Here is a 21295-nt window from a genome sequence, read left to right on the forward strand (position 1 = left end):
AGAGACTGTACATCACAAAAAGACATGCAAAACGGACCTTTGGACACTTACCGTGAAGGGTCCTTCTCCTCCGAGGAAAGGAGGACATCTTGGGTGATTCCCACCATCCAATCAGGGAGGCAGGAACTAACTTTCTTCCTCTTCCTGTCTAGCCTGTGGGACCACCCTCTCTTCAGTTCAGGTGACTCCACAAAGCAGTAACATTGAATTTATCATTCAGCAACTGTTAATACTGAGAGAAAAAACACCTGTTGCATTAACATGTACTGTAAATAAAGCATAACCCGGAGGAGGTATAAGAATGAGGCAGCAGGGTAGAGAAGGACGGAGACCCGGGGAGGGCAAGATGTCCTCCTTTCCTCAGAGGAGAAGGACCCTTCACGGTAAGTGTCCAAAGGTCCGTTCTCCCTCTGAGGCGGAGGACATCTTGGGTGCTCCCAAAGCAGTTTCCAGTTTCTGGGTGGGATGTGGTCTTTGTCCATGATCACGCACTGCAGTACTTTTCCACTACAGTCGGTGTCCGCTGAATCATATAGATTCGATTTGTAGCATCTTAATAAGGTCAAGACTGACAAACTTGCAGCCTTCTTCTACAAAAGTGTTCCCGTGTAACGCTGCACTGGTAGTAGCACTGCTCAAAGAGTGAGCTGGTATTCCACACGGAACCTCTGCGAAAAGAGTTTTTAGGAGTTTCGATAGTGTATGTTTTGCTATTGGCACCTACTGCTGCTGAAGACATTTGCTTCCCTAAACTGAGATGAGATATATTTAAGAACAGTAAGACTGACTTTCTAATTTGCACTATTCGGAGCAGAGGCCTTAATCCTCCTTCTGACATCTAGGTTGTGTCAGAGCCCCTCCCTAGTCTATTTAGGGTACAGGTATAAATATGGTAGCCTTATCTCTTGCAAACTATGCAGTTTGGAATACGGTTTTGGAAGACAGTACGAGGCATCACCTTACTATTGGGAAAGATACAGAGATCAGGTCTGACTAAATCTTCTGGCAGACGTGAACATAATAAGGAAGATAGTCTTCATTCTCAGCCTTCTCAGGGGAACATCCTTGACTGGTTCAAATGGATGCTTGGTCAGGGCTGTGTAAAATGTCTACTGAGTGAGGGCTTCCCAATAAGAGTTGTAAATTCTGAGCATAAACTGTTTTCTGAATGCTAGGAGAGTGTTGGTCACCTCTCAGAAATATCCCCATCTTAGGAAGGCGTTCCTTTCTATTTCCACACGGTTAAGCAGAGTAAGTCTAAATGAGGGAGCCAAATTGGTCCCTGCTGCAACTTGACTGAAGAGGTCAGTAGGGTGAAAGGTGGAAATATCACCATCTGTTGGAGGGTGGAAAGGCATGGTCTGTTACTGGTAAGGGTAGTAATACATAGAGGAGGCCTAATGGCCACTGCAATGTCAGGGCATCTGCTTGTGAGTAGAACAAATCTTGTCATGTACCCCAGTAGTTGATGGCTGTGTTGGGGCGCACACAGGTTCATTAGGTGTTGTGAAGTGCAATGTTATGAGATGTTTCTTAAGGGACTATACCTGTTGTCCCCTCAGCCAGTCTGCCTGGGCATTGGATATGCCTTTGATGTGTACAGTTCTGATTGAAGCTAGGTGACCATCCTCCCAGCTAAGTATCCTTGCTGCCACCTGTGTCACTTCAAGGTCTTGAATCCCCCCTGCTTGTTTATATATGTTTTGTCTGCAACCTTGTCCATACAGAGCTCTGAACTGGAAAAGGGCCAGACAAATTGCTCCCCTTTCTACGTCATTGATAGGAAGACATGCCTAACCTGATTCTTACACCTGTAAATATTTGTTGTTCTTGAAGGATCATGAATCTTTTGCTTTGTATTGGGTTGGTGACCTTAGCTCAGATGGGTTTTGATCTGAAGTGGTATCTGAATGGGAAGATCTGTCTTCTCCATGATCTGTTGTTAATCAGATCTAAGTAAGGTCTGAAGTGGTCTTGCCTATAGACGACCCCAAAGGTATTGCATTGTAGGTAGCAACTAGCAAACCCATCAGTTTCAGTAGTGTTGTGAGAAGTGATTTTGCACTCTGATGACAGTCTCAGTCAGCAGTTTGGTCTTCCTGACCTTTTCTTTGGTGAGGGATAGAAAAAACCCTTTTGGTGACTGTGATCTAACCCAGGTGTTCACGCTTGTAGGAACTGAATGGTGAATTGAGTGTTGTGGTGAGATTTTCTCTTGAACCGATCAGGAGATCCAAGTGAACATGAATACCCCGTCTCTGAAACGTATGATGGGGTTGAACATGAATTTTGTAAATACTCTTGGTGTGATGGACAGGCCAAAACAGGATGGCTCAGAACTGCCAATTTTTGTTTTATTATTATTGTTGTTGTTGTTGTTGTTGTTGTTGTTGATTTATTTATTTATTTATTTATTTATTTAAAAAACATAAAATCTTAATAATTTTGATGGGCTGTCAGAATTGGTACATGGAGGTATGTCTCTGTGAGATCTGTAGATGTCATGTGTTCTTCTGATTGATTAGTCACTGCGACTGAGCACAGAGTCTCCATTCAGAAGTGATATAATTTGATAAACTTGTTCAAAAAACTTGAGGTCTAATAACACCCTCCAGTCCCTATTCTTTTTAGGGACTGAGAAGAAGATTGAGTAGACCCGTTTCTGGAGGGCAGCTTTCAAATTGTATGGAATAGCCTTGTGAGACTATGTGTAAGGCCTGCCTGCTTGTCAACCTAAGCTTGATGGTAAAGAGTAGTTGGCCTCTCACGGGACAGCTAGCAAGTTCTGTCTTAGAGATCTGGGTATTAAGGTTGATCTCTTTCCCCGTGTGGAGAACTGGCTGTTTGATCTTCGGAAAAGGTAAGCATTATCCCCACAATACAGCTGGAGAGCTGGGACTGAGAGGACTGGTTTATCCAAGACCATGTGGCAAGTTCATGGCAGCAGTGAGAAGTAAACCTGCAGAGTACTGCATCACTGTTCAGTTATTTAACCGTTATACTACAAGTGTGGTCTTAAAAAGACACACACACCCTTATTAAAGGGTTGCCTAGATTAACCTCAGGATGGCCATTTGGAATCTTGTCTGGACCTTAGTAGTGTGTGTTATGAATAAAAGGCTGAGGTCCGATGGATCTCCTCTCAGACTGTTTGAGTGTTTTTGGCAACACATTCTTCTGTCCTAGGTCTCAATCTAGATCTTTCCCATGGCACCCCCAAATAGCTTCTCTCTCTGAAAGAGGTAAGCCAGGATGATAATTTTAGAGTGTGAATCTGCTGGCCATGCTCTTACTCAAGCGTGCCAGCTTGTCACTGCTGTCAAGACCATAATCCTAGAAGAAAAAGGTAAATGTATCCAGGATGATGTCTGTCTTGAAGGTATTGGCCCTTACATTTCTGTTTGCCCCTTCAATGGGGGCAGCTATTGTTGTACAGGAGGAGTTGGATCAGTTTCCAGATCCATACTCCTGACACTCTTGAGGCAATAGAGACAATAGCTGTAGCCTTAATAGCCATGGTCACGGACTCGTGAGCTCTTGTTAGCATGGCCTCTCTCTTCTTGTCTAAGTGGTCTCTGACTGATCCTTACCCATCTTCTGACCAGAGCCCAGATGACTGAAGAGTAGCCACTGGAGGTTCCATCGCAGGTACCTGCAACAACTCATAGCAAAAAAGGTAGTAAGTACAGGGGTTTTTTTTTGGGGGGGGGGGAGACCAAGTTTGGGGATTATTAATTGGCTTATGGTGTAGAACACTCAGCCTTGAACCTTCTCCACAAATATTCTGGAAATGGGAGGACCTTTCCTGAGGAACCTTCACGAGGAAGTGACTCGTTTCCCTGGGCTGGATTTAGTATTCCCAGTCTAAGGGTCCTACTCCCCCAAGGCTAATTTTTACAGCTCTAAGGCTGAGAATGTCTTAGGTGTAAATACTGGTAGACCTCAGATTCTGACAGCTGGACTGACTGTTCTGGTAGGGATATTTCTTCCTTTTCCACATCTGAAGGAATTCATCCTTCTCCCTGTCATTACAAACTCCATCTGAGGGTGATTCCCCTGCTCCGTGGGGATCCCTGAATTATAAACGTTACAAACTGCCTTATTCTGACTCAGACCATCGGTCAGTGTTCTCTCCTCAGACTGGCAGCAGGTCACCAGGGTCTCAGAAAGAGGTTTTTTTTTTTTCCCCTCCTCATCTACCTAATCTTTTAAACTGGAGTTAAGGGGAACAAACCTGGATCTTTTGCATACAAAGCAGAAGCTCTTCCACAGAGCTACAGCCTTACTCATGGAGGGAGGAGGAGGTAGACACCACACCACTATTTCCTCTCTCCTGGTTAGTCTTAAGAGTTAAAAGGTTCAAAGACACCGGCAAAATTGCGCCCTTTATACATTACCCATCTGACAGGGAAAGGCAGGGCTAGATCCTGTTGTAAAAGCAGGGCTAAATCCAAAGGGGAAAGGCCTGCTGTAAAATCTCCAGGCAGGAGATTGGCATGGGCACATTCACATGGAGCCAGGGCTGAGGAGATTCCTGGAATCTTTATAGGGCCAAGGTGCTTCTGACTGGTAAAGTAACAGGATTTTCTCCCTCACAGCCAGTCTAATTGCTGACAGGAATTCTGGAGGTATAACACGCTCGGGGGAACACTTACGTGGCCCTCCTGGGCTTGTCGGCTGGAGCTCTGGGTGTCTGGATTATGTTTCAGCCGTGTTTCTCCTGCCAGGAGATTGGCAAGTGCATTGCGTTGTTTCCCGCCAAAATTGAGCTCCAGCAGGTGGCGCTGTTCTCAGCTGGCTGGCTGAGGCACGCTGTTTTAACAAGCTCCCTCTGTGGAAGATGGAGCTGTTGAGAGGCCTGCGTCTCTTCCAAGGCCATTTCCTTGCCGGGGAACACATACAGCCTCAGAGGCATGTTGGTGCCGGCTGGGCCTGTTCCCGCCATCGGTAGGACGGCACTCCATGGGAACAGCCCATATTCTCCTTGCCAGGGAACCCATACAGCCTCAGAGGCATGCTGGTGCTGGCTGGGCCTGTTCCCGCCACCGGAAGGATGGCTCTCCGTGGGAACAGCCCAAATTCTTCTCCATGAAGCTTTCCTCAGAGTCCGATGACTCTCTAGAGACCATCTCTTCCTCTTCTTTTCTTTCTTTGGCAAGAGGAGCAAAAGAAGAGGAAATGGGAGTAGAGTAAGGTAATGAAGTAAGTAAGGAGTAAGGTAAAGAATGATTTGAGGAAGAAGAAAGATAAACAAGAGATAGAGAGAAAAAAGGCAGCAGAGCTAGTCTGCTGCAGAACTGCTCTCCCTGGAGGCAGGAACAGAACTGGAGAGAGGGTGGTCCCACAGGCTAGACAGGAAGAGGAAGAAAGTTAGTTCCTGCCTCCCTGATTGGATGGTGGGAATCACCCAAGATGTCCTCCGCCTCAGAGGGAGAAGGGACATTTCTGAATATTAGTTGGGCTTTTGTTACCTTGACATTTCAATCACTATTCATCAGGATGCTATCAGAAATCTCATTATGCCACTGTGTATGTACATCTGGTTCATTTGAGGTTCTGCCACATTGTCTCTTAGATTACTCATCATATTTACAAATCAGAAAATGGTTAACCTCAGGAATGGAAAAAAAAATTCTAGTATGTACATTATAACAAAAATTGTTAGTTTTGGTGAAACAAAGACCTAGATATTACCCAGATGTGTGGTGCACTGTGCCTCAGTTGTAACTAAAATTAGATTATAGGTGTTGAAAAGGTTATACACATTTGTCTATGCAAGGCTTTTTTTCTGGGGAAAGAGGTGGGGGAACTCTCACCCAGAGCAACTCCTGGGAGGAGGTGGTGCACCTCTCACTAGATGCGTGCATGCTCCCGGGACTGCATGATGATGTCACTTACAGGAAGTGATGTCATAACGCAGGCTGTGGCCGCTCCAGGAGCGCTCCCGTGCTCCATGGGGGGGGGGGGTCTGATATGGCCTGGATAAGGCTAAATTCAACCCTGATTGGGCCTGAATTGGCCCGCAACGGGCCACTCTGCTACAGAGGAGCACTCCCCCGCCCAGCAGTGGCCAGATCTGGGCCAAATTTGAGCCAGACAGACAGTAGGTTTAATTGTATATGGCCAAAGGCCGTCACAATACAAAGTTAAGAACAGAAATCTATCTTACAAGCATAAAATACAGTTATTAAAATAATAAAAATAAAATACAATTAAAATGGGACCTTAATAAATACCAGATAGTTATGAAAAAAGTTAGGTTTCTGAGGAAACAATCTTGGCCCTAATCTTTTTTGCAGCTAAGGCAAACAGGGATACTCTGCTAGTGACAAATGAATCAGTATCAGATAACAAAAAAAACAATTTGTCAATATCAGAGGTAAAGTTGCGCCTGCTAACAAGTTAGCAAGAAATTTAGCTCTAACCTCTGCATACATGGGACAAAATAAAGTGTAACGTAGAAGATCCTCAGGAACTGAGGCACCACATATACAGAGACGGAGAGCCACTGGGGTTTGATGGTATCTTCCTGTAAGTAAAGCTGTCGGCATTGTTTGAAAGCGCAGAGAGGTAAATGATTTTCTGAGATTTTGGGATGTGATATGCACTAAATAAGGAGATCTAACATGATCTCATTTGATCAGTTTAAACCAGGGGGAAGATCTGGACTGGGAAATTGTAAACTGCCGAAAGAGCATCACATCTGTAGACCCAATTTCGTGAGTTGGAGCCATTATTTAAGACCCCCAACAAATAATCTGGAATGGTATAATGAACAAGAATGTTATTGTAGCAGGCTGCCCAGGGTGAGTCACTGTGTGTCATCAGCTGAAAGCATTGCTTGCTGAAAGTGTTGGTGATAACAGTATTACCCTTGCTCCAGAATTTAAGTATGGCCAAATGAACCCTAGCTCTAACTGAAGGCAGACCAAGTTCTACCCTCATAAGGGCTGCAGGGGTCCCCCTGGGTAGTGCAAGCAATCGTCTAATGAAAAAATTTTGAATTGATTCCACTTGGGTTTCTCTTCAGATCGCACAAATATTTCACCAAATTTGAGCCAAAACTGCCTGGATCAGCCTGGAACAGGTTGCTGCCACACGGGAGAGCACTCCCCTGCCAGGCAGTGACCCAAAATGGTCCAGATTGGCCTGCTGCCACACGGGAGAACACTCCCCTGCTGGGCAGCAGCCCGATCCTGGCCATTTTGAGCCTGAATTGGGCCCAAAATGTCCAGGATCGGTCCGCTGCAAAGCAGGGGAGTATTCCCCCGCCCAGCAGAGGCCCAATCCCAGCTGTTTTGGGCCCGATCCTGGCATTTTGGGCCCAAATTGGGCACAAAATGGCCAAAAGGGGCCCCCAATGGCCAGAATCGAGCCACTGCCGGATGGGGGAGTGTTCCCTCACCTGGCAGAGGTCCAATCCTGGCTGTTTCGGGCCTGATCCTGGCCATTTCGGGCCTGAAATGGGCCCCAAATGGCCAAAGACCCAAAATGACCAGGATCAGGCCGGTGCTGGGTGAGGGAGGGTTTCCCCACCCAGCAGCAGCCCATTCCAGGCCGTTTCAGCCCCAATCCAGGCCTTTTCAGGCCCTAAATGCGCCCAAAATGGTCAATACAGCCCTAAAACTGCCCAGATCAAGGCCAAAACTGCGTGGAATGGGCCGCTGCCAGAATACAGATTACTAGAGTTTGAGGGTGCAATTCTCATACAAGATCCTTCCTACAATACTGGCTTTCATTTTTTTAAGTAGCCAATTTCAGCTTAAAATTATGAACACAATATATATAACCTTACAATATGGCATCTTGTCTTGGTGACAAAAAGCATGGCATTCTTAACTGAATATTGATAGTAAAATTTCATTATATTAATTAGCTACAAGAACATTTTACTGCTACACTGAAATATAATATTTACAGTGTAAATCATCACTTTAATTTAGTTAACAAAAATAAAAATTAACAAAAATAAAAAGTTAATAAACTTACAAGTCAAATCGCAGATTCTCTCTCTCTTCAAAAAAATAATCCATTATAAATTTTCTTACAAAGTCTGGGTTCAAAGTATTATCAATTACTTCTGTTCTACCAAACTGAAAGAGAAAAATATGTCATAAAAGGCATATAATCTGGCCCATGTTACAGGTTTATTAATAGAAATCATGTTATCAGGCATATGCTTGCATTGTGTGACTTTGAATTACAATGTATAACCTTTTAATTTTCAAGAAAAGAAGACAACAAACAGCAGCTCTTGGTAGAGAAACAGTCAAAATCCAGCAAAAGAAACGGTTACCAGAAGTTATTCATATATATGGTAACATGAGTACCGTTTTGGGAGAAATGGGACAAATGTAATCATTTGTGATGATTCAGGAATAACTCTACAGAAATGCACATTTTTATCAACAAGTGTTGTTAAAATATGCTGCTTTACATGGGTATTTGAACCTTATGGCCGCATCCTTCCTAAATCTCTCCGTGCCCTTTCCAAAACCTAAAGTGATGCCCTTGCCTCATAAGCAAACTAATAATAAGAGTGTGCTTATATACTGCCCATTTGGACAGCTTAGTGCCACACTCAGAGCTATGAACAAAGTTAGTGTTATCATCTCCACAATACAGCTGGGGAGCTGGGGCTGAAAGGAGTGGCTTACCCAAAGCCTCCTGCAGAGTTCATGGCAGTAGTGGAAGTCAAAACAGCAGAGTGCTGAGTTGGAGCTCAGCCACTTAATCACTATGTCACAGCAGGTCTGCCCTGATAAAACCATTCCTACACTAGCTCAGGCTTCTTTAGCCAGCTAAGGGCCACATTTGGTTTATCTCAATAATACATTGTCATTTGCCAATCCAATGAGGAAAGAAGAAGCACGGGAAGAGAAGTAGATGAGAAGTATCCCAAACCCCTCCTATACCTGCCAATTCTCCAATGCAAGTCACTGCTCCTCTCTCCGAAGCTCCCTCCCCACAGTAGGGCTTACTTCCAGTTTCACAGGCACCTGGTGGGGAGGGCAGAAGTGACCAGGGGGAGGGCAGGGAATTATCAGTGAGCAAGAGACGGGGTAAGCTTCCTCACCAGCCCAACAGTTCTCTCTTGTAAATCCCTCTCTCCAAGCCCTATATTAGCAAAGAGGGACGATGGGGTTGGTAAACTGGGTTTCCTTCATATTACCTAGTGCGCCCAAAACCACCCAATCATGTTTAGAGTTAGGCTCACTCAATCTCAGTGAAGTCACTTCAAGCAAGCTTAATTCTGTAGAGAGTCAAACTGTTGGTCTGCCTTCTAATAACTGCCATGTGTCCCCCACGTCAATCTTTACTTTGCAACTTAATTTAGTAAAGGAAGGAATATTATATTGCAGCTCTGTCATATGCCACATTTCATTGCATGGAAAATTACAAAAAAATTGTTAAATTTAGCTCTCCATCCTCAGCAGGTGAAATGGGGAACCCTCTGTTGTGCCTGGCGGAAGGGCTGGCAGTGGCATCTACTCCTAGAAGCCATGGCATTCACTCAGTCACTCAGCAGCAGAGGGTGAGGGACAGAGTAGCAATGGTGGCTTAAAGTAGTTGCCCCACTATCTAAACCATACTATTCACCAAGACAAAGATGCCTTTGTGATGGCATCTCTCCAAGGGCCCCTTAAAAACACAAAACCAGCCCTCATGATTAGACACAAATAACAACAACAACAACAACATTCAATTTATATACCACCCTTCTGGACAACTTAACACCCACTCAGAGTGATTTACAAAGTATGTTATCATTATCCCCACAACAATAATCACCCTGTAAGGCAAGTGGGGCTGAGAGAGCTCCTAGAAGCTGTGACTGACCCAAGGTCACCCAGCTGGCTTCAAGTGGAGGAGTGGAGAATCAAACCCGGTTCTCCAGATTAGAATCCCATGCTCTTAATCACTACACCAAACTGGCTCTCAGTGTCTTATAATGCAACTAGAGGTGCAAAATTAAACCAATAGGATTGAGAACAAGCACACATTTTTTAAAAAAAAATATTTTTAAAATATGATCCTAACTTTCACTGTTTCATTGGAACCAAGCCATGTGTTTTAATTTCTACTGATACCAATAAGCAACTGCTATAAATATGTATTAGTAACAACATATTTACCTCTCTCCATTCTTTACTTGCAATACCTTGGGTATACAAAACACAGACTGTGGGGAAAAAATAGGAAGCCAATTTAAAAGTTTCTTCTACAAAGCTGTTCTAAATTATCAGAATAGTAATTCTAAATAAACATTATTTGAAGGCAAAAGGTACTAGACAGAACATTCAAATATTATACAGACAAGCAACCCAGCTTTTAATGTTCTTATGAGTCCAACTAAACCGCAGATGTTAAGAGTCTGGTTGGGTATAGTCTTAATAGTCTAGGGGGGTATGAATACACAGACATACCATCTACATGATCATATGTATGAAGCCAAACAAAAGAATCTCAGTGCAATCCTAAGAACACTATTTTCAGTTCCTGCATGCCTCTTATGGAAATGTCTCGTTTGTTTATATTTGGCATGCTTGCAGCCAGTGGGTGACCCTAACGAGTTCTAAACAGAACCCAACTGACCCAAAGATTCATTCGGAATTGTTAAGTTAGGATTGTCAGATCCCCTTATCCTCCTGCCAGGAGGGGGGAGGGGTCTGGCACTTGCACGCACGTTCCTGGCGCAGTGCGATGATGGCACCTCTGGGAATGACATCATCATGCAGGGTACAGGAGTGCTCCTAGGCTTCGCTCTGGGCCAATTTGGGTCCCCAAACGGGCTGAATCGGCCTGACGCAAAGCCTGTGTGATGACTTCACTCCTGGGAGTGATGTCAGACAGCGCCAGGAATGCACTCTGGGAGGCCCATTCCTGTGAGCTGACTGGAACCCCCTCCTCCCAAATAATTGCATATAGGGTTGCCATTCCACCAGTGGGGGCTGGGGATCCCCTGCTCCCAGTCTCCCTGTAGCCACCACTCACCTGGCAGGCAGGGGGAAAGATGCAGGAATGGGCCTCCCAGAGTGTATTCCGATAAATAAAAAGTATATTATTTCAAAGTATAAAAGTTCTGCTCAACATCTATAATTTTCCCTCTGGACTTCTCAGTAAAAATAATTAAAACTGGTAATGTGTTAAAAGGAGTCGAAGCTCCCTTCTTCAGATACATTTAGAAGTAAATGCATCTGAAGCTTTGACTTTCAAAAGCTCATACCCTGGAATCTAGTTGGTCTTTAAGGTGCTATTGGGCTCTGAGTAATATACTATACACAAATGGAGTTCATAGCAAAATTTAGACAGAAGCATGGGCAAACATTTAACTGTGAGAAATAAGAGCCAATAAGCTGACAGCTTTATCTCATCATTACCAAATTCCAATAATCGAGGGGCAAAAGAAGATAATACTTACTTGGATCAGATTTTGAAAACGTGTCTCTGTCCAAAAGGTTTCTATAAATAAAAGAAATCTAAATCATATTTTTGTTAAAAATTATAATTATTAAAATGAAATAATTATGTAGAAAATATAACCATTTCAAGGTAACTTTAAATTGTAAAGAAATACATTATCTGCCTCAAAGCCACCAGTAGATTTGTATATGTACTTCAACATTTACAGTGCAATCCTAAGCAGAATTACTCCAGTCTAAACCCACTGACTTCAATTGGCTTAGTCTGGAGTAATGCTTTTTAGGATTGCGCTGTTAATAAATAATCATTGTATCAGGTATTATAATACATCTGTCACATGTCATGGACTACCTGAATTTACCAGCAAAAAAGTTCCAATTAACTCAGTAGGATCAATATCTGAGCCAGTTATTGAAAATCAGGACTGTGTTTAGACCATATTGTTCATTATTTTACATTATATTAGTATAACAAAACAGTAAAATCAACACAAACTGATAAGAGCAAGCATTCCCCCCCCCAAATGCAATGGACTAAACCTCATATATTACACATCAGAATCAGCATAAAACAGCAATAGTCTTTTAAAAAGAAGGGTCACAGTCAAAAACACAGGAGCCATAAAATTGCAAATTAAAAGCTTGGGAAATTTTTTAAAAGACTTGTCCTTGTGCCAAAAAAGTTAACAGGGTTATCACCAGACTCAGACAAGGTGCCACAACAGAAGAGGCCCTATCCTTCACAACCACCAATCTCGCTTTCATAGGCAGGGGGAACATGAAGGCAGGGTCTATGATGAGAATTTTGGAGTTCACGCCTGCTCATATTGGAGAAAGTGACTCTTTTTGTACTCTAGTCTCACCCACTGAAAGTGTTCACATTAAGATCAGCAGTTGCCACTGGGCCTGAAAATAACAGGCAGGTGGAGAAGTTCTTGAACATCCTTCTAAGATATGTTGCCAGTAGTCAACACTTGACAGCAAGTCAAAAGGCAGCCCCATGTACAGGGGGGTGGAGCCTGGAAAGGATTGGGTTTGGGGAGGAGCCTCAAATGAGTATAATGCCATGGAGTGCACCCTCCAAAGCAGCCATTTTCTCCAGGGGTACTGATCTCTGTCACCTGAAAATCAATTGTAATTCTGGGAGATCTCCAGCCACCACCTGGAGGCTGGCAACCCTAATTGTACAGTTGTCTTACAAAGCACAGATCAGCATAGTCAGATCACTCATCTCAAGGAAGGGCTACAACTTAGAGATCCCAGATTCCCCCGGTGGGAGTAGGGAATTCCCCCTCCGCCCCCTCCGGCACTATTCACATGGCCAGAAGCAGGGAGTACACGAATGGGCTTCTTATCTTTTCAATCTCTTCAAAAGATTATTCCTCCTATATTTATAACATATTAGAAGACTCGTCTGTGCATATCACTTTGATTCTTTTAAGACAGAGCAATCTTAGCTGAGCAATGAATTACAAGTGAATAAAGACTATTGCCATTTTATGTATTACAGGAGCCATAAAATGACACTTTAATAATATTTCCTGTAATATTGTATCCTTTATTTCTTCTACAATTGTCTGCTTTTTTCACTACTGCCACAAAGTATGCAGAGGCTTTCAATGAAGTGTCCATAATATAACTCCTTTCAATTGATAGGCAAAAAAATGTGCAAGTAGTCACCAGGATTCATTTCAAAACCTTTTAAAGCATTTTTTGGTAAATTAGCCATTTTTCTAAAACTACATTGGGTCCTTCTGACTTTATTCTTTATTCTTTCATTTACATATCAAAGATTTAGAATACAATTTATTTCCTAAACTAATTCCTTTAATTATTCCATACTTTTTGAGGGGGAAAAATGGACTCTTTTTGTTGCAACCACTTCTGTAGTGAAAGTGTTAAAGAATAACTTCAAAAGCAAGAAAGTTGTAATTTACATAATACATTTCTAGACAATGTGAATTCATTTGTACAAATTTATTAATTTTATGAAAAAACAGTTTCTACCACTATATCATTATGCATTCAAGGCAGTGACTGGGTAACAGTCAGTGGGTAACAGTCTGCAATGTCACACAGAACTCAATGTCTTTACTTATGCTATAGAACATTTTTGTGAAGTCTCTATAAAAATTGATCCAGAACTTTGGAGTTGCGTGTCATCAATATACTGATGACAAAGAACTCTACATTTCTTTAAACATGTCTCAAGGAGCTACAGTTTCTATGCTAAACCACTGCTTTCAGGATATGATCGGCTGTATTAGGGAGAACAGATTCAAAATAAATACAAAATGGAAGCCCGGGTGCTATGGTGGTTAGAGCATCAGATTAGGATCTGAGAGACCAAGATTCAAATCCCCCATGCCATGGAAGCTTGCTGGGTGACTTTGGGTGATAGACAGGATTGGTTCCAGCTCTGCCTCTTCTCAGAAACAGCCAATGAGAGCTGGCAAAATGCTGGGCCAGTGACAGTTGGAGTCTGTTGGAAGGCAGTTAGAGAAGGAGATTTCTGAGGCCAGACACACACTCAGCCTAACCTACCTCACACAGGGTTGTTGTGAGGAAATTGAAGATTTGTATTCACTTACCATGAAGCTTCCTTTCTCGGTGTCCAGGAGTAGGGCAGTCCATACTTTTCTGGCACTGCCATCTGAGCAGGACGTCTTCAGCAACACTCTGCAGAGCGCAGAGATCCTGGTGAAGAAACTGCCAGAGGCTACCGCAGCCCTAAGGTGGGGAACCTCAGTGGAGTTTTGCGCTTGTAACTGTGGAACCTAGGAGAACTTGGGGACCTCCAGCTCTAACACTTGCCATCAAGCTGAGCGAAATGGGGGTGGGGTAGGGCAGTAGGGCCTTTCCCTTCCTGTGCGAGCTTTGCACTGCCTGTGGCCTCAGCCACCCTGCGTACCAGGATTACAGGCACGCGCCACCACACCCGGCTCATTTCTGGCAGTTTCTTCTTCAACGGGATCACTCCGCTCTGCAGAGTATTGTTGAAGATGTCCTGTTCCAATGGCAGGGCAAGAAAAGTATGGACTGCCCCACTCTTAGGACCACCAGAGAAGGGAAGAGTGTAAATGAAACAAATAAGCCATGTTGATTTGGAATCGGAGAGCCTTTGAGCAGCTTAGAATACGTCCAAATGAAGGGTTGTAGGCAGTACTGTTTGAAAAAGTTCATAGTCAAAGCATATTCCAGGATATGGATCTGCTCAAAGATGTGCCAGTTATACACAGCCTGCTCTTCATGAGGCTGGTCTCGAACTTAACTCAAAAGTTTTATCAAACCCAGTTTTTTTTTGTTCTTGATGAATACTGTGATGCATGAACATATTCAAGCACTCCTGTGTTGACCACAGTGGCTCCTTATGTATTCTGGACCCAATTAAGGCACCAGTCTTACTTTTAAATCTCTTCTAAGGGATTCCTAGGGATGCTTCTCCCTATAAACTCCTACATCATCTGTTTGGTAGATCAGGCCCTACTTTGTGCACTTATGAGTTTAACACACTGGCTTTACTGTAGTTGCCCTGGGGCAGTGGAATAACCTATCTGCTGAAGTCAGAGAATGCTAGAAGACTTTTTCTGATCAGAGACTTGCTTTGTTTTGGAGTTTGGGTCTTTTTAGTTGATATATGTTGTTAGCAAAATTGTTGGAATGGCTTACTATTAACACATCCAGTCTGTGCCCCATATGCGAGAACAGACTCTAGAACAAGGGTATCAAACATACAGCTTGCAGGCCAGATCCATCTCCTCCAGGGCACTTACCCCAGTGAGCAACTGGGGAAAAGCTTGCCCCACCCAACTACACCTGGATGTGCTTGCCCTCAATCTCCACTGCCTTCTCCCTGACCATGCCAATGGTGGCTTCGGTGCTGGCTGGGAAGGCTCCCAAATAGTGGCACACCATCAGGCAGGTTTTGCTCCAATGAGGCCTCCAGCTCCATGCCAGCTGCAGGGGACCTGCACACATGGGGAGATTTGACTGGCAAAGACATATGCTGAGGAGAGAAAGGGGAAGCATTGCCTAGCAGAAGTGACTGAACGCGCCTGCACGTTGCCATGACTGCAGGCCCTACCTGAGGCTCAGCAGCAGTGGCAGCCCAGCACAATGGACGGGATGGGGCACTGCCCACTTGTCAGAACCACCAGCTGCCCAGCTAGCCACCTTTACACAGCCAACTGCAGCTGCCAGAAGTCTCTAACTTCACTGGTCAGGAGCCACCCTCTCTTGGCAGCCAACACCCAGCCCCATAGACGCAAAGTCTTAGCAGCTGCAAAGTAGTGCCTTCTGTGCCTAGCCGGCTGTTGGAGCAAGGAGAGAGTTGGGCTGGACGCCTCCCTGCATCCCCCTCCCACCAAAGCAAGTGGCCACTTCCTAGGTCTGTTCCTAGAAGGCGAGGGGTACATTTCTAGCTGAAGGGCAAGCAAGTGCTGCCAGCTCCCAAGGAGGTCCCAGACACATTTGGATGTGGTGTGTGCGGATAAACGTGGCTAGGAACAGGTATTGGGTTGCCAGCCTCCAGTCGGGACCTGGAAATCCCCAAGAATTGCAGCTGACCTCCAAGATGACAGAGCTTAGTACCCATGGAGAAAATGGCTGCTTTTGAGGGTGGACTCTATGGCATTATTCCCTGCTGCGGTCCCCTCCCCGCAAACCCTCCCATCCCCAAGCTCCAGCCCTCAATCTCCAGCAATTTCCTCACTTGGAGATGATAACCCTGGCAGCCAATTCTTTATGTGATAGAGGTGGTTAATGTTGGAGGATGGCAGGCTCAGAGGTGTTCTTTCATTGATAACTTTCTCTCAGGGTGGGCCTTTAGAGCAGGTACCTTCATCCATTAGACAAGATAGGTCACCCTCATCCACTGGAAAAGACAGATTTGGATACGAGCTTAATTTGGAGGATCTCAGCAGTGATGGGAAGAGTATACAGAGCACATGCCTGTATAATACCTTTTATTAAGAGCAACTAAAATTACACAAAACAGTCTGCAAGTTTGAATCTTGGAGGGTGGCGGGGAGGAAACAGAAATGTCTCTGGCCTCACATAGCTGAACAGCATACTTAAAATTTCTACAGCCAGACTTTGATGAAATAGTTCAGAGCAAGATGCATCAGTTATCAACAACTGTTAAATAAAGGAAATACTGTGTTAAAGTTTTAACCATCTTTCTATTTTGAATCAAAAATTTATATCATTAATTGGGTTTGCCTTTGTTCTTTATAATGTTTATATCTCCAGTACCTGGCATTACATTTTATAGTACACATGGCCTGGCCCAACAAAGTAACATTTATGTCAGATCCAGCCATTGTAATAAATGACTTCAACACCCCTGCTCTAGAATATAACTTAGAATCTTCTACAATTATAGTTGTTAAATTATGCTTAAGGCCTATCGTCATATAAGTAGAATAAATTGATGATGATACAACTATAGTTGTACGACATTCATATAGAAGTTTCTTGAAAAAGAAGGTGTTCTGGAAAGGGGTTCCTTGAGACTGAAAACCACTACTCTAAACATACTTTGTATCATGAGTGTAATAAACTGGATCAAACTATTAATCACAGCAGAACTGTAGTAATATGTATTTGATATGCAACTGACCTTTATTTGCAAAGCAAGAAATAATGGCCTAATAAGAGCTAGCCTGAGGGTCAAATTATACGTGTAGGTTTCTAAAGAATTGGGAGTCAAGTTCCCCGCAGCTACACAGCAGCTGTGGGGAATGGCTGCTAAAAAAAATAAAGAGCCCAAATGGCCTCAGAATGCCACCACAGGGGAAGAAAGAGCTCTGCCGCCCCCCCCCTCCGCCAACAATTTCCCTGTGTCAAAATAGCACAGGGGAAGGGTATTTCCTGCTCCACATACATAGAATACTCCACGTGGAGCAACAAAAACAGAGACCCGCTGCTTGCTGTTTTGGAAAACAGCTTGGGAGGGAGGCAGGAGCCCTCCCCCCACAAGTGGCAATCTCCTTTAGTTTTTAACAGCCATTTCCTACAGCTGCTGTGTGGTTACAGGGAGCCAACTCTTCAAAAACCTAGTTTGATCCTGACTCAGGTATTCACACTGACAAGAGTTTCTCCATAGATTTTTATATTAGGGCAGTTCCACGAATACATCCCCCTTGAGCATGTTCAGCCATCACCACTGATATCACAGAGGACACCTCTTTGTACAGCAGCATCATATGCCTGCCGCAGTGGGAAAAACAAATCAACCAGAGTCACTTGTTTCAGTTTTCAAGAATTACTTTATTTTAACAAGTTCATGTGAAATGCGTGGAAGTAGTGGATAACTGCAGAAAAGCAAACACAGACGACAGCATTAGGGTAGTTGTACGGATACAATGCAAAAGGATAACTCCAGGGATGTGATTTTTATTTAAAATGTATATCACCTTACATGCCTTCACCAATAAAAAATGTTCAAAGTGGCTTACAATAAATTAGAACATATCTACCTATTACACTATAAATCTGTACAGCAGTAAAAAAGCAACAGGATAAACAAACTGGAATGGAAACAATTAAGCAAAATTCAAGCAGAAGTGGAAGAAAATGTATGCCTTTTCTAATGCCTAAATGCTAACAGTGAAGATCCCAGGCAAACCTCTCAGGAGAGACATTTCAAAGATGTGGTACAAAAAGGCCTTCTCTCTGATCTATCTCATCTCCAAAATTTGGGATACCCAAAGAAACGCCACAGATGGAGGCCCCACAAGAGGGAAGATCAGAATGGGAAAGGGCAGTCTTTCATAGCCAGATTTGCTATCCTTCCGCCGGGCCTGTAAGACAGAGCTGTTCCGCCAGGCCTATGATTGACGCCCTTGGGCCTCCCAGAGATAGCTGTGCCCCTACAAAGGGCATCTATCACCCAGCCTTTGCCAAATATCTCTGGAGGTAGCTGGGTGGTGGTCACTGTAGAAATTTGCTGCTATATGTTTTTAAAATCTGCTACTGTATTGCTTTGTTGTGTGTTTTTAAATATTTAAGGAGTTTTGTTTTTAAAGGTACATGTATTTTATATTATTGTACAAATTGTAATCCACCATGAGCCTGCTGATGCGGGGAGAGCAGAATATAAATCGAATAAAAATAAATAAATACCCCTCCAAGTCAGAAACCAGCATTTCAAAATTTTCTGGGAAACAAAGCACATTTTCCAATATAGACGATAAGCATAATATATTGGTTGCAATGCTTTCCCATTAACAACTTTACAGCACTGTTTTGGAACAGCTGAAGCTGATGAGTGTTTTTCAGAGTTTCCAAATACAGCAGATTAATGTAACACTGATGAAACCAATGTAGCAAAGATACTATTTCCCTCAAAACAGTGCAGCTGGTACAGTAGAGAAAAGGTGATACAAGGTAAAGATTATGCCAGATCTAAAAGTTGTCCATATCTGCAGGTATGATTCTTTAGGGAGAAGTGAAACCCACCTGGCATAGGCTAAGTGCTATTTCCTCAGCAGAACATATCTCCAATCAAAATTACTCCCATCTTGACAAAACTGCATTTAAATTTATTAGCCCATCTAATATGCCAATACTAATTCCTAAATCCAATGAAAAAGAGAAATAGAACTGGGTGCTATCAACATACAGATAGGATCTCACTCTAGATCCCCAGAAAACCTCAGCTAGCAGTTTCATGTAGATTTTAAATAGCATAAGGAACAGCATATTCTACGTCAAGAATAAATGCCAAGAGGCAGAGCCTAAATCCCCCAGAAGAATCTTCTGGAGTCTTCTCTACAGGTAAGATTGGAACCACAGGAAGATAGTCACCTCCCTCCCCCAGACAGGTAATATAGAAAAATACCAAGATCAATGGCATCAACATTTAGAGAAAGTTACAGATTATACTCCTCCCACCTCCTCTCCCCCAGTACAGATCATAGGGAAAGTGACCAAACCTAGACTGCAATAAGGAATTAAATGGATCCAGATAATCCAAGTAGAGATGGGCACGGACCAGAAAACGGACCCAAATTTGACATGGTCTGGCCCAGTTCGTGGTTTGCGAACACACAGTTTGTGGGACTCATCTTTTTCACGAACTTAGGTTCATTTGGGCTGGTCTATCGGTCCGTGAGTCCAGACATCCTGGCTCCAATCTATCAATTCCCTAGGCAACAGCGGGGACATCCGCACATCTTCTATAGCCCGTAAAAACTTGATAGGCAGCTCTGCCAGAGAGCCCCCATTCTGCTCCATGCAAGCAAGGAGCAAGAATTAATTCCCTAGGCAACGGAGGGGTGGGCGTTCTGCAGCCATGGGAACACCAATCTTAGCCTTCAAAACCTTGATAGGCAGCTCTGCCTGCCAACCAGAGAGCTCCCATTCTGCACTATGTGAACAAGGAGCAAGAATGAATTCCCTAGGCAATGGAGGGGTGGACGTTCTGCAGCCACGGGAACACCAATCTTGGCTCTCAAAACCTTGATAGGCAGCTATGCCTGCCAACCAGAGAGCTCCCATTCTGCTCTATGCAAGCAAGGAGCAAGAATTAATTCCCCAGGTAATGGCTGGAAAGGTGTCTGTGTGATGAGTGAGGGGGCTCTCCCCCCACCCTTTTCTGTTTGATTTTGCTTCATTGCAACTTTTTGGTGCCACAAGCCAATGCAAGCCAATTGGCATTTGTGACTCCCAGTATCTACTGGAAGTTTCCTGGGGTGGCTGCTTTGGAGGTCTGTAACTGGACCTCCAAAATGCAATCATGGCCAAACTTGGAGGGTGGCTGGAGGAGAGCCTGTTGAAGCCTTGCTGCAAGTTTGGCATCTCTGAGTGTGAACAGACAGTCCTAGGGCCCCCTGGAACTGACGGACCACGAACTGACAAACCAGTCAATGAATGGGCTGGTCTGTGAAAGTTCGTGGTCCGTGAAAATTGACGGACCATGGGCCAGTGGTCCATTGCATTTTCCAGGTCCGTACCCACCTCTAAATCCAAGTCATTCAGAAGCTGGGCCACCACCCCCTACAAAGACACCCTGGAAACATCACAACCAAGTCAATAGTTTGAACACTTACTAGGATCTTGAAAGGATTTCTTTAGGAGTAGATTTACAACCACTTCTTCCACAACTGTCAGGGACCTCCCCCGCTACCCAAGACATTAATACCTTTTGGATAACTGGTCACTCCACTTCAACTAGATGCTATCAGCTGTGAAAGATCATAGCCAAGCAAGCAGATGCTTGAACCCAGGCAAAGGGGAAATAGCCTGCTAATGAGGCATGAGGTGCTTTTAAATTGGTTTTAAAACTATCAGCCACCTAGGAATTTTCCCCTATTTAGCCAGGGCTTCAACTTACCCCACCCCTGCACACACACCAACCATTTGGAAATTCTATACAGGTAAATTGACCATCTAGATCCCATCAGCTTTGGGAAGCAGAGCAACTTAACTGGCCCTCCACTCTTATGAAAGGCCAGACCTTGTGAATTTAACCACGCCAGGTAGTTTTATATTCTGAGCCAGCTTCATGGTTGTCCTAGCAGCCATGAAGTGCTCAGCTACTCTAGACCAGGAACCCTTGGAATGGATATTGAGGATCCTAAGGATCTCCAACACCAAAGCCAACATATGTCAGCTCAAAAGAGACTGTTAGGCACCCGGTACATTAACAGTCCTATTCCGTACTGTGTGCTGAATGCCAGTCTGATTTTGAGGCAATTGAAACTGATATTCTGTCAGACAAAGTACTTGGAGAAAGAGATGATCTATTCCCATAGACCTTCGCAAATCCTCCTCTCTATTCAGCAAGTCTAGGCTGGCATCACACCAAGATCCCAAGAGGACGTAACTGTGGTTAGTTCACTTTGCATACCTTATGTAACCAAGTCTTG

General features: G+C 43.9%; 1 protein-coding gene across 2 annotated transcripts in view; it reads right to left on the bottom strand.

Annotated features, from left to right (window-relative positions):
• Positions 1–21295, bottom strand: part of CPNE8 (copine 8) — a 112608-nt gene that overhangs the window by 66759 nt on the left and 24554 nt on the right. Inside the window, exons 2-4 of one of the 2 annotated variants that reach the window (XM_054988129.1) lie at positions 11423–11463; positions 10137–10183; positions 7990–8093 (exon numbers count right to left, since the gene is read on the bottom strand). In XM_054988129.1, coding sequence (XP_054844104.1) covers positions 7990–8093; positions 10137–10183; positions 11423–11463 — 192 coding nt within the window. Of the gene's footprint in view, positions 1–7989; positions 8094–8915; positions 9000–10136; positions 10184–11422; positions 11464–21295 lie in introns of those variants that run through there. The other variant, XM_054988130.1, reaches the window with a different exon arrangement.

The sequence above is a fragment of the Eublepharis macularius genome, chromosome 9, assembly GCF_028583425.1.
Source record: "Eublepharis macularius isolate TG4126 chromosome 9, MPM_Emac_v1.0, whole genome shotgun sequence".
Classification (NCBI taxonomy): domain Eukaryota; kingdom Metazoa; phylum Chordata; class Lepidosauria; order Squamata; family Eublepharidae; genus Eublepharis; species Eublepharis macularius.